At 45.7% G+C, this 14,064-nt stretch overlaps 1 protein-coding gene across 1 annotated transcript in view; it reads right to left on the reverse strand.

Moving 5' to 3' along the window:
* Positions 1 to 14,064, reverse strand: part of LOC126543275 (glutamate receptor ionotropic, kainate 1-like) — a 94,471-nt gene that overhangs the window by 9,178 nt on the left and 71,229 nt on the right. The window contains exons 2-6 of the mRNA XM_050190406.2: positions 11,771 to 11,871; positions 6,928 to 7,018; positions 6,682 to 6,843; positions 6,233 to 6,386; positions 1,043 to 1,260 (exon numbers count right to left, since the gene is read on the reverse strand). Of these exons, the coding sequence (XP_050046363.2) occupies positions 1,043 to 1,260; positions 6,233 to 6,386; positions 6,682 to 6,843; positions 6,928 to 7,018; positions 11,771 to 11,871 (726 nt within the window). The remainder of the gene's footprint in view (positions 1 to 1,042; positions 1,261 to 6,232; positions 6,387 to 6,681; positions 6,844 to 6,927; positions 7,019 to 11,770; positions 11,872 to 14,064) is intronic.

Below are 14,064 nucleotides of genomic sequence, written 5' to 3' on the forward strand. Positions count from 1 at the left end.
TTCTTTTTTTCTCTTTATTTGTTTCCATTGCTAAAATACAATGACGGGGGCTAAGATAAAAGCTGCAATGAGGCAGCTTGAGGTTCCCTTAGCCTTCTTCTGCAAAAGTGCGTGCACGCTAATGTTGTGTACCAGCTGGTGCACTGGACATGTATACTAACTGGCCACCAGACTAATATATCCAATGTACTACGTAGCTCACTGCACTGCATCATTGTCACCTACATAGACACACTCTCTCATTCTCTCTCTTTCTCCTTCCCTCCCATTCAACATTTGTCCAAGGCAGAGTAGCAGGCCAGGCACGACAGTTCTCCGGCCAACCTTCCCACTCTTCTCACATAGATGTTCACTCCCTTTCTTTTCGAAATGGTTAGTGTTGTTTGTTTGTTATTAACGCCAAATTTCAGTCACTGCGAGGAGGAGGTATGAGCTGCTGGTAGAAACAGCTCACCCAGATTTCGTAGTCAGTCACTAGCTCATCGTAGAATTCTATCCAGCTTAAAGATTATGCATCAGTTTCTCTACTTGAGTTCCATTCGCCTGAACTTGCCGCAGCAACGGTCAGCTTAACATGCATGGTTGCCTTTTTCCGTCAAGGTGCTTTCGAACGTTTATTACGCCCTTCTCACAATGAATGATTAGATCATCGTTAGTCACATTAACGAGCACGAGTATTCTATTATTCTATCCGCATTCACTCGCGGGAACGATCTGTCCGAAGCATATACTGTTTCGTTTACCTCGATTGTATCCTTGGAATGCATGTCAATGTACAGGACGTCAAATTCTTGTTTTAGTATGCCTACATATTCCCAATTGCTACTTTGCATCTGCGACATGCGAGTGACTGCGAGCGTCTCTTACGTTGTGTTATTTTCATTTATTACGTCATTAGGTTATTACGTCATTCTTTATATAGCATGTGCGTTCCTCCTTGGGCATGGCTAGGAAGCAGAAACGAAAAAAAAAATAACATATTAAAGAGCACGATTCAGTCAGACGCCCCGACTAGACTAACAAAAAAAAAAATTTCCGTAACCTGCAGGATGGTGGCGACCTGCGTTCCGGCGGGCACGAGAGGCGTGAGGTGGGGATACTTGACGAGGTCCTCGGCAGAATCGATCCGGGCGAAGGACGCGTGCACCGTGAGGGCGGCCACGATGAGGCTGGTGAAGTACGTGCTGATCACCAGGCTGGCCAAAAGCCACGCGCCGGTCACGTAGCGCGAGTTTCGGCGGCCACCGAACGTAGTGGTACCTGCGAGTCAACGGTGAGTGGGGTTCCGGCTACGGGCGAACGCTGTGCCAGGAAGTAAGAAACGTGCACAGCAGGCGACGCGGGCAAAATGGAAAGAACAGAACGAAATGGGACGCAACGCTACGTTCCGTTAAACATTACACTGCCCTGTGTGCGGGGAGGGAGCGAGCTGAACAATTAACGCTGGGCCCGCGAATCCCAAGAGCGACGAGTGCCTTTTCTTTTATTTCTTTTTTTTTTTTCTTTGAGGGAACCACATTCGTCACTGCCCAGAAGCAGTGTGTCCACTGACGCCTCTGCATTTGCCGCGGTCTCTGCACCTCTGTGCACTGGAACTATGGTGTTAAATTAATGTTCGTATTTCTTGCGGAGGAAGTACTTCGTACACAGTACGTACTTCGTTTGCTGTTACACTCTCGCTCTTTCTGAAATGTTCCTCGATCGAACTCGCTTGCAATCACGTGACCAGTTATGTTCGTGTTCTTCTTCAGACGCACTGGCTATGTACTACGTCCACAGCCAAGCAGTATTGTTGCGCTTCATTCTGACGTCGATTCGCTCTCTTTTTTGGTAAGACTCTGCAGCACGTGTGGTTGTGAGCTTTTTTTTTTTTTCAGGATTGCTTTAATGTGTTGAGACAATGAGATATGAACTTACAAGCGTCATTATTGAAGCAACGAAAAGTGCGAACGTACATACCGAGTGTGTGAGCGGGAACACGCCTTTGCTGTAGCATTGTCAAAAAATTTGACATTTTTTTTATATATAATGGTATACGTAGTGCGCTCATGACACCTTTGCTTCCGCACGAGTGTGATATGCATGCATATGTCTCGAATGAAACCATTGGTTGAAATTAGCGCTTGTGTGCATCCAATTTCTTGTCCTCGCCTGTCACCGAGCCTAAAAATGCCTGAATAACTGAAATCGTGGTTCACCATTTTGTAACTTTTTTTTTCTATTTCTGCCACCTTAACGGTAATCGAACTCTCAGAGCCACAAAGTGTATTGACTCAAAACAAGAGAAAAAAGAAAACCGAATGAACAAACGAAAAAAAATGCCCTCACTTTTCATACATTATAGCAGCTCAGATTTGCGTTATAGTCTCAGCCCCACATGGTTTGTCTTATTTCAACGGACTGGCCTCCGCTTAAAACGGCACCTTTCTCACAGTTGTCGGCAGACTCTTCTGGGCAATCAGTGCGGATATGTGTGCGCTGCTCTTGAGCCGGTCGTTGGAAAGAGACCAATGCCGCGAGACTAGGTTCTTTAAATAATGATGATGATAATAATGATTATTAGCTCATGCATTCTCAAGGACCACAAATGGGCATACGCCCGGGCATCATGGCGAAAGTAAAAGGCATGTGCGGGAACATTCACTGATCAATGATTGCTTTGCATTCATTGCGAAATTTATTTCTAATCTGGGCAAGGCGCTAGGGAGTACATGCTGTTACGTTCGACCTGCGGAGGCTGGCGATCTTCGCGGGAAGTGACAATCCCCAACCGAATGGCGCCACCATATCTACTGCGGCGACTCGCTTGTGAAAACAACGATGCGCCGAGTCAACAGGACATCGGCGCCAGCATGGCTGCGGCGGCGACTCGTTTAGTAAGGAGGACAATGCGCCGCGTCCCCAACGAAATGGCGCCGAGATGTCTAGACGCAGTTGGCGGAGCAAGTATTGTTAGTGTGTACGGCGACACCGTCACGGTCTGTTTGGAGCACGGGAGCTCCGGGAAGATATTTTGCGGTGCCGTCTCACGCAGCCTAAAAGTCGTCAGTCAATGGACAGACGCGGCGGCCACTGTCTGCGGGGTCAACTCTGCGATCAAGAGACGCCTGCTCGGGGCAGCACCATGTCTGCAAGAACCCTCTTACCTTGGTGTGGTCAGTGCAACATGTGCGGAAGTGAGTGCGTAAACCCTCCCCCTCAAAAGCGGGTCGGCTAGGATTACATTGAACGCTCCCAATTGGTCGACGGTGAACGGTCGTTTTCCCTCACCTAGGGATCTAGAGAGTACAGAGTGTTTATAAGCAGCTGTTGCGCGGCTGCTGAGTGCATTCTCTTTCAGTTATGCTAGACTGTTAGAACGTTACAGTTATGAACTGTAACGTTCTCATGTAGATACTGTAAATAAATTCCATATTTCTCGTTCTCGATGAGAACAAGTCTCTCCCTTCAACAACGCCCTCAGCAGACGGATGAGTTGGACAACGGCATGGGCCAGCTACCATCTATTTCATGCCCGACCCCAACCATTACAATGCCGACTATTCTTTTTAGCGCGATTAACATTGTTCTACTTCTCCCATTTTGGTGTGCTGCTAGTATTCTATGTCACTCCTGAAATGTCTATAGAGCTCGCAAAACAATGGCGTAGGCACAAGCTCGCCCAATACAAAATACAACAGCTGCACGTTGCTCCCGCTTCCCGGTATGATGTCAATCACGATATATATATATATATATATATATATATATATATATATATATATATATATATAATATGGTGTCATCCGCACAATTATTTTCAAGTGTGGATCAGAGAGCAAACGAGGATAGCCGATATTCTAGTTGAATTTAGGCGAAAAAAAAATGGAGCTGAGCACGCCATGTATTACGCAGGGCATATAACCGGTGGACAATTAGAGTTACAGAACGGGTGCCAAGGGAAGGGAAGTGGAGTCGAGAAGTCGGGAAGTGCATGTGGGGTGCTGAAATTAGGAAATTTGCAGGCGCAAGTTGGAATCAGCTAGCGCAAAACGGGGGTAATTGTAGATCGCTGGGGGGAGGCCTTCGTCCTGCAGTGGACATAAAGAAATAGGAGGAGAAGGAGGAGGGCGATATAACCAGTTACAGCGCCTCCCTTGCAGTATAGGACATGCCACTTTGGAGGTCTTTATCAGCTCCTGAGCTAGAAGAACGGAAACGGCGCCAGTAGAAGATGCCAATGAATATAACATGGTACTTCAATGTCGATATGTCAATGTCAAACTGCCTGGTTTCCGGAGTTTATAAAAGAGGCGCTCGGTGTCCAAACTGTCTTCAAATACTTTGTACCTATAGCGCGAACAGGAGGGTCATGGGCCATGTGTTAATTAGGGACTTGCAAATTTTAAAGCACTTAATTGCGTGCCATACTTCGCCATCCACAGACCCCTCATATGTGCCATTGGCAACGAACCCGAAGCAATGGAACTCTCATAATGACCACTGCAGATTGTCGATAAAGGCGTCTTCAGCAATACGGTGCGTCGCTACGTTGCTTGAATGCTAACCGCCTTAAAGTCAACAGTCATCGTGAGATGGGTTCAGGTGGAATGTTCTTTTTAAATAGTTGGAACAGATTTTTAAAAAGACGCCTGCGATAACGCTGTGCCGCCTTTGCAGGTGCATTTCTGCAAGAACGGAAATTCTCTGGATAAGAAATCCCAATGTCCAGGTGGCTAATTAAAAATATTCATTAATCAAGTTTTTAAATGGGAACTCTACGGCACATATTGCGATTGAGAAATTGAAACAAAGCTACAATGAAGTCACGTCTGCTTATCAGAAATGCAAAGTACACTTTCAATACATCACTCCTTAATCTGCCATACTATAGATTGGTGTGTTAGTGTTCTAGTCAACAGTTTCCAGTAAGACCCCCTGTAGCAGTCCGGGACAATCTTAACTTGAACATCAATGTATATTTTGGCAAATTTGGGGACGGATATGTCGAAAGTTGTGCTATATTAGAATTTCTGCTAATCAGACGTGATTAGACTACTACTCGGCTTTAATTTCGGAATTTCAACATGCGCCCTAATGTGAATAATTAAAAAGTGTATAGTTAATTTTCTTATTAGCTATCTGGACAGTGTCATTTTTCCATAGAGACAATTTCATAGCAAGTAATAATTTCATGGAGGTAAAATACACTTGGCCCACATGAGTGGATCCGTATGTGCGCGTGAGTGATCGAGCTTGTGTGTGTTCCACTGGCAGAGGACGGAGCGAAACTATCATTAAATCGTTGAGTCAGGTCGTGCGAAGCAATCTTGATCGGGCTGTTGCATGCTGTTACGATTGACGTTTAGCATTGTTTACCCGGCATCCCTTCTCGACGATTAATGCTTCACCGGCAAGCGTCCAGCTATGAAAGGACCTTCACGATGTATCATCGTTCTCTCAGGGCCAGGGAGCTGGTTACTAAATCAGCGTAACCAAAGCTGATGGGCGAGACAAGCGCGCACCTAGGACGTGACTGGACCTGACATAGACGATGACACGCAAACAAAGGCGCTCACGTCCAGGCGACCACAGCCACCGTCCTTCGTGGAAGCAACAACCATACCGTGAGTACCACTCTACCGGAGCCTGACCCTGACACGAGGACCGTCACGAACGGTCCACTAATTGATCAAAGCAGCCGACATCGAGGATTTACGTGGGAACGACTTCGACATCTAAAAGTTCACAGCTTGCCTCGTATGTGGGTGCGAACGCGCAACATTGGACGCGGGGCCCGGGGCGACGATGCGACGTCATAGGCGGCATTTCGCGAACGGTTCAACGATAGTGGTTGGCCGAGAAGAACAGTGAATTTCCCCGACGAGAGAAAGGGGAAAAAGAACTGCACAAAAAGGGGATCTGGAGTGTTGTGGGAGAGCGCTTCGACTCTTACTGCTACTCCTATATAGTCGTACGGGTGCTCCGACTCGTGCGTGTGCTCCTACTCGTGCTTGTACTACTACTCGAAGTCGTGCAAGTTCATGTTAAATCTCATCATGTAAATCTGTAAATAAACCCGTTTTCTCGTCTCTTGGACGTCGCCCCGGACCCCTCGATCGCACGGCACCTGGCACATTATCAGTCGCGGAACTGTATTGGCCGCTCGGAAGCAGAGTCGCAACAACCGTATGACAGCGATGGGATACGCTACCGTGTGCCGCAACAATACGAAGAAGAACGAGCCACCTACCTTGTCCCAAGAGGCTGCTGATCAAAGCCCAGAAGATGGAAGCAACCTTGCCCGCTTGCTTTCGAACCTCGCCGTCGGCCGTGGCAGATGTGTGCTTCAGCGCAGGAATGATGAGGCTTATTGCAATCATCGAGATCAAAAGGCAGACCCACGTCTGTAACAGACCCATCGAGCTTGTGAAATTTGTGAACATCATTCGATCATTCGATATATATAGCCTCGTTCACCAAGTATTTAGCCTTACAATACACCGCGGTTAGTGCATTGTCGATATTACAGCTATGGACACAATCACACCAAATGTAACGCCCTTTTTAAAAGCTAAAGGCAAACGCAAAGTTTAACGTGGTGGACAGCTAAGTGCGTAAAGGTTAAAACGGGGTCATTAAGGATGCTTGTTTCATGCAGATAACTATATAAGGACTTGCACGAGAGCAAAGCCCACTCACGGTTAAATCAAATGCGCTGAGAATGCCGAAGTTTCCAGTGGCAATATCTTTAACTCCGCTCGTGATTCCTATTTCAGGGTACTGGAATATGTCTGAGACGAGAAGATCCTCTCCGAAAAAGAAGTCTTCCATATTGAATGGGCCAAATCCGATGTTCGCTCTCTGAAAGAGAGCCCATTTATATAATTGATATGCAAAGCTGAGTCATGCGGCAACGAGGTGGCAATAAAAGCCTCAATGACTTACATTTAGAACCACATCCCTCAGCATGCCCGAGTACACCCCTTCCGGACTCTTGGAACCCCACAACATGTCTTCAGGCTTCACGATGTCGTAGCTGAAAGTATCAAGCATGTATTGTACACTTTGTCACAACGTTTGAGGTTCGCTGTCAGTTGTTCTGATTGCCAGCGAAGCAAGCCGCAACTAGTTCATAAGGTCACGTCCGAGCTTCAAGTGAAACAATTTTTTTTAATGCCGCGTCACTCATGTAGAGACTGCAAGAACGGTAAAATGTGCCACGACGCCAGCGTTTGTAACGGCCGCACGTATAGGAAAAAATTCTACAAGAGCGGACACTCGGCGAAAACTGGCAACAGGAAACACGTCACGCTAGGCTAGTATTAGTACTACGCTTCCGTTAGCTGACGCGAGCATCGGAAAAAAAAATAATGTGAAATGAAGTTAGCAATGTTCTATTTATTTGTTTATTTTTTCCCGCTAAAACTCCCGCTAAGGTTTTGCGTATAAATGAACTGATACTTTGCGATTTACTTTGGTTGCGTTACCTAACCACAAGCCAATGGCACGCCAATCACACGCTGCTCATTTGAGCGTTCGCCTGTTCGGCGACCCGCCTGTCTTTTTCATGTAGCTCTGGTTTCTTGGGTTCTCGGCGTATTACTGCGTTCCTTCTGCACTTCGACACGGCACCACTGCGCTATTGAACTATACGGTAAGTTGATGAATTATGTTTGACTGTCTGCGCTGAATTTCAAGCAATTTAGGTTTACGGCACAGGTGCCGCAATCGGCGAAAAACAGCTCGGCGTTGTGACGCATCAGTTTGGCATGTACTGAATCTTACTGGGACAAGTTTGTGGCGCTTTTTATGAACCCCGCAACGACATATACCTTTTTCAGTACTCACGCTTGTCGAAAACGCGATGAGCGATTGCCAATAGTGATAAGATGGGAATGTGTTGCTTGCGCATGCAGAACGCGCGAAAGATAGCGCCGAGGAGCTCAAAAGCCAGGAATGTGTAACTAAAAAGTTCCGTCCTCTGAACGACCGAAAACAGGCTTTGCACACTTGCATTTGTCTTGAGTGCGAGTAGATGGCATTCTGCGAGCGTCTAGCATGGTCTGGCTGGGAGCCCGTTTTGTGACCACCTCTGTGCACGAGGAGTACCACGCGTTGGCTGACGTCAAGTTGTGTCAAAAACGTGCAGTTGCCCGTGTATCTGTGCTCTTAAGGTGCAGGAAGTAAGGCCATGGAATGCTTGGAAATAAGATGTTTTCGTCATATCTTATGCACAGTATTTTTCGGGATGAGTCGGCTATATTCTACGCCATGTTGATAAAAGCGAATTGCTTTTGTTTGTAATGTTGCCCACTCACCACTTTCGCTCGTTTCGCTTCTGCACGCAGTTTTCCTATAAGGTCTAAATACCAAAACGACGCATACTTGTAATTTAGTTTTTTTCAGCTGATGGGGGGGCGGGGAGGCGGTCCGGTGGAGCATCGTACGGGAACTACTGCTGCTTGCCTGGTGCCACAACATTGGAGGAACGCACCAAAAGCCCGGAATGAGCATTTGTATAGAGCGAAATAAACATTTCCCCATTTCACAAGGCGTCTTGCGTCTACGTTATGAAATTGCCCGTTGCACAGAGAACAGATGTAAAGATCGCTTGCAGTCACACTTATTTTACTAAAAAATTTACAGCCACTTAAGTATCCTTACGTGATTTGAATGCGAAAGCATAATGACTTCTCCAATTAATTGGTTACGTCCATGATACGTGACGTCATACATTGTCACGTGCCCTTCGTAACTCTACCTTAATCCCCCTTGCTCTAATTTGTGCCAACCATCTTAATCGACTTTAATCCACCTTACTACACTTTATTCCACCTTACTATAATTTGTACCAACGTTAAAACCACTTTAACCCACCTTGCTCTAATTTGTGCCAACCTTAATCTACCTTCATCCACTTTATTCCAATTTAATTCACCTTCATTCACTTAACTTCACCTTAATTCACTTTGCGCCACCTTAAGTCACCTGACTCTAACTTGTTCTAACCTTAATTCCGTTTACTTCACTCTAATTCATTTTATTTCACTTTAATTCAGAACAATTACCCGCAATTACTACTAATTAACGTTGTTATATTATTTACTACTTTGATGATGATATATGATTTTATATCTTCTATATTACTATTGACGTCATACAAGATGCTGACGACATCACATTGATTTTTGGTACGACTCGTTGCGGACAACGGCGTGAGGAAACTTTAAGGCGCCTCCTTGCGTACATTTCTTTTTATAAATTAAAGATTAACCGTTGCAATAACCTCTGATAACCTGAAAAGTCATTAATCTTGATTACAATACGAACGCAGCAGTGAAAAGAGCAAAAAGTCGCAGAAGGTTCGTAACGTTCAACCAATATTATTTCAAATAAACGCGTTTAAAAAAAATAATGGCCCAGAACACAAATGCCAACCCCGCATGAAAGCGATGCAATAGATATGAGAATGAATTATGAGCAAAAGCTTTTCGTGGCCCCAAGCGACGGGGAAAATTCGACGACGCAGACAAATCTATGCCGCCATTGCATATGACCACTCATTAGCATAATTCGCGTGGCTGGTCGCACCACAAATTATGGCCGAAAATCTCTGCAATGACTGCTCAGCGTCGCTTCACTAAAGTGTACTAGAAGTACAAATAACTTGACGCATCGTCAAATTGTCGTTTACGAAACAGCCCTTCCTGTGACGCTCCTCACGGGGTATTCCTTCAGCCAATCCGCAAGCTGACATGGCGGCTATCTTGGAGCACCACAACATAATTCTCGAAATCGCAGATGCGTGGGCTTGTGCACGCCCCGTTCATTTTATTTTTTTAGCGCTAACATCACTGCACAGCTGCTAAGGAGAAGTTTTATTCGAACTAACTCGCAGCTCTGTGCGGCACGTTTAGTCATTTTCACGAAAACGCAAAACTGAGTTTTGCAAAACTTGCGCTCCCCGGCCGGCACAAATTTCAACACACGTGATCTCTCGACATCCAATTAGAAGGCCAATATGGCGGATAATGGCGGCCGTGCATCCACCATGCGTGTATGGTGGCTAATGCGTGTCGAGAATAGAGCCCCTAGCCGGATATGTTCGTCGGGCGAACGCTTCCGCCGGAAGCGTTCAGCACGCGGCGACAAACATGAGCCTGTGCGCCCGCAGGTTTGCTTCTGACATCATGCCTTGGCTTCCGGTCCTTCTGCTTGTACTCTTGGACAATTTGCAGAGTGAGAAGAAAAGATGAGCACAAATTCATCGCTACCGCCTAAATACGCGTATTGCAACGCGCCTACTAACGTTCTTTTTTTTTTCTTCTCTCCCCTTTTACAGCGAAGCAGTTAGCCTCTAGTTGGTCGGGATTTTCCGTGCCCGTCACCCCGGCGAGGTTCGCAAAAAGAGGCTTCGCTTTTAAAACGTCATGACAGGTGGCGCGCTACAGCAGCTAGAACCTCCAGCGACGCGATATCATGCATCCTGCTTTCTTGAACGTGTAAAAAATCGGACGCAGCCATGTTACGCACGTAAGTTGAGCACTAGACAGCCAACAGGCAATCACAGATCATGCACTTGTGTCTCGAAGCACATATTCACGCTATTTATGATGCCGGATTTCTCTTCGAAGGTCAATGTCAGCACAGCAAGTATTCGAAGTTTTGCAAAGAAATGCACTTTTAGCAGCAACAGCAAGTTTCGGTTATGTCTCAGAGGCTAGCTGTGGGCATACGTCGCTTAAAATGAATGTGGAAAGACATCTTAGCAAATTGAAGTCACGCAAGTGGTCCAACAACGCGATAAATTCTCTGCTAAGGGACCACTGTCTCGTGGTTGTGTTTAGCGCATTGGTACAGCATCCGCCTCCCACGTGGAATGCGTGGTGGAATCTCTTCAGATTTCACGCACTTTTTTCAGCGATGACGACGTCATAAACTTTATTATTATCATTCGATATATTTGCTGAAAGCGACAACACTAGCTGGACTGTCAAGGCAACAGATTTTTTTTTTTTTAAATTTAGTTGCTTTGTACATTGTGTTGATACCAGGGAGAGAGTGAGAAGCACTTTATTGGAAAGCATACATTTTTGCCGCCACATGCCGCTACTCTGCATGCGAAGTGGGAGGGGGATTAAGATATTGCAGAGTAGAGTGGGAAAGAAATGGAATAAAAATTAATATACTATGAGTCTAGTAAACCTAGTAATGATATTTACCGGTGAGACAATGACTAAAAATTCAAACTTTTCGATATAATAAAGTGGACTTTCTTTAAAGCTTTCCAAGAAGGCCAACTTCTGAGAGGTATCGAAGCAACAAATCCGTGGACCACCTCCTTTTTGAAGGGCAAGGCATAGGACCTAACATGCCACGTGACGTTCGTGGAGCGTGACTAATCGTGTCTATTTGACGCTCGAAACCAAATATCTCGTTGCGGTGGGTCGGGCATTCGAGTACTGTATCTTCCTCTATCTCTGAACTCTGATACTAAAATACTTGTACCCTTTCGGTTCACACTGACAGCGACGCGGCGAACGCACGGCGGCGCCCGCCTGTTTTTTTTTTTTTTTCGCCTCATGCAGCGCAACGTTGTTCGTCGTAAACCGACACTTCTTTTTCTCTTCTGCGAAGTTCGCTCGATGTACTCCGAGCTTAAAGTAGCTTAGCCGCTAATCTGCTCGTTGTCTGCTGCGGTGCGTTAACATTGCGGTTTCTGGAGTATTGACAAGCAGGCTCCTGTTGCTGAGGCCAACTGATTCGAGCAAACTGTCGATGAACTCACCTGATATTTAGGGAGGCCGTAACATTGTCCATGACCGAGGCCGACGATCCGTAGATACGGGTTTTGCCGTTCCTCTCGTAGTACATTATAAAGGGGGGAAACTGCAGGGGATGGCAGTGTAACGAAAACAAGAACACTCATTACTGCTGGGCACGAGAGCTGGTTGTATAAGATACAATTGAGAATGTGCAGTAAAAACAGCTGGGTGCTTTATTCTGACGCACAAGTTCTGCCACAGCCAGTGAAAGTCGAACGGACTGCTTAAATGAACTAACCGCTCAAGAGGCGAGAAGAGATCAATTTTATCACGAAGAAAAAAAAAAAGAAAAATGAAGGAACCGCAGTAATAGAGACGGCAGACAACCGAGTCGAGGCGATGCAAAATGTAATATCGTAGCCGCGGAGACGCCTACCGTTACGCACCATGGCTTCATCACGCGGTGCCAACAGCTCCGTCTTGCGCGGCGCCAATTTAAGTGCTTCGATTTTGGATGATGATCGATAGGCCCATTGAGCCGGCACGTGATCAAGCAAAAGAGAGCGCAACGCCAGAGATCAGTTTAAAACAAAAAAGCAACCGTCCCTATATTTAAAGCATGCGCATGTGAAAGGGGTGTGCACGGGAAGCTAGCGTGCACGAGCCGCATCGCGTGTATAAGGTGACTTCCATTACGAAGACGAAAGTCCACGTGTCAAACTCTCTAGGCTTGTTTTAGGATTTGGAAATCACGACTACTCCCATCCTGGCTTGACTGTGCTCAAAGCTGAGTGTCCTAAGACAGACGCAAGACGTGAGAGATGAGTTACGTAAGACATGCTCCTTTTATAAGCCAACACAGCTGGAAGCTTTTAGTACAGTGTAGCCCGTCTGTTCACCTATGTACAGATGTAAAGCTGTATAGACTAAGGCACCTGTAAAGTTCGGCAACGTTAGGAAAATCGAGACTAAAAAACGCAACTGATGCGAAAACTGATTTATCTATCTATCTATCTATCTATCTATATATCTATCTATCTATCTATCTATCCGTGCGTGCGCGCGCACGTGTGTGTGTGTGTGTGTGTGTGTGTGTGTGTGTGTGTGTGTGTGTGTGTGTGTGTGTGTGTGTGTGTGTGTGTGTGTGTGTGTGCGTGTGTGTGTGCGTGCGTGCGTGCGTGCGTGCGTGCGTGCGTGCGCGCGCGCACGTGTGTGCGTTCGAGGTTCTCAAATAATTACGGCATTTGCGTTTGATACGTACCGCGTTTCCTTTCCTGACCAATGGAACTCCCTGACACATTGTATCCGTGATAATGGTTTCTTTATCTTTGTCAAGCTCGCTTGGCCACCAAACACCATGTCTTGCCCTTTCTGAGTTCAGTTTTAAGGACTGCATGACATTTCATGTTCTTTCTAAAATTTGCCTTTGTCGCACTTTTGTTTTGCATGTGCTGCAACGCTTTCGATTCAGCGGCTCTAAATAACCAGCTTGCACAATATCCCGTAGGTCAAGTAGCCTGCCGTTACATTGCGCATAAATACGCTTTAAAACGCTGCGCTCGCTAGCAAATGGTCTGATTTATGCGTATGGAAGGTTTCCCTTTTATCTCTATTTCGAAATCAATCCAGCGCTGATAGTAGCAGCACCACTATAATATGCTGCTCGTCTTCTACTTCTGTGACCGCGTTGGCCAGCGATCTTCTGCAACAGATAGTACATGACGAGCTGATAGAAAAATTGATGGATCTCGGCTCTGACAGGACTGCATAGTCAAATGGATTAAATCATACGTCTCTAACAGAATGCAGTTTGTCGACATCAAGAGTGCGAAATAAAGGAGTCTAATCTTTAATGTGAGGTGTTCCACGTAGCTTTCTGATTTGGCCCTGTTCTGTTTTACTGATATATTAATTACGTTGCAGATACGGTATCGCACAACTTAACAGTTCGCCTTTTCACATACAACTCTCTGGTGTATTCCAAAGTAGCGCTGTGCGAATTTCACGGCGCACTTAATTCAGTACTACATACGGTGAGCGACTGTTGCAATTAGTTGGGAAAGAATATCAACTATCTAGGGAAATGTTTCTATGTTAGACTGGCAAAGAAACCTAAGGACATATTCTCCTTTCATTGCGAAATATAAATAGATATGAGCCAGCACATGTACAGCATATTGAATAATTAGGCATTACAACATCGGATATTCTCAGTTAAAGCGCCCATTAATAACTTCTGAAGCGCAGCAGAAAAGAAGTATGGAGTTAAGAACGAAATTAGAGTATACCATCTTCAAAATACTAATTGACAACACAT

The sequence above is a fragment of the Dermacentor andersoni genome, chromosome 1 (assembly GCF_023375885.2).
Source record: "Dermacentor andersoni chromosome 1, qqDerAnde1_hic_scaffold, whole genome shotgun sequence".
Classification (NCBI taxonomy): Eukaryota; Metazoa; Arthropoda; class Arachnida; order Ixodida; family Ixodidae; genus Dermacentor; species Dermacentor andersoni.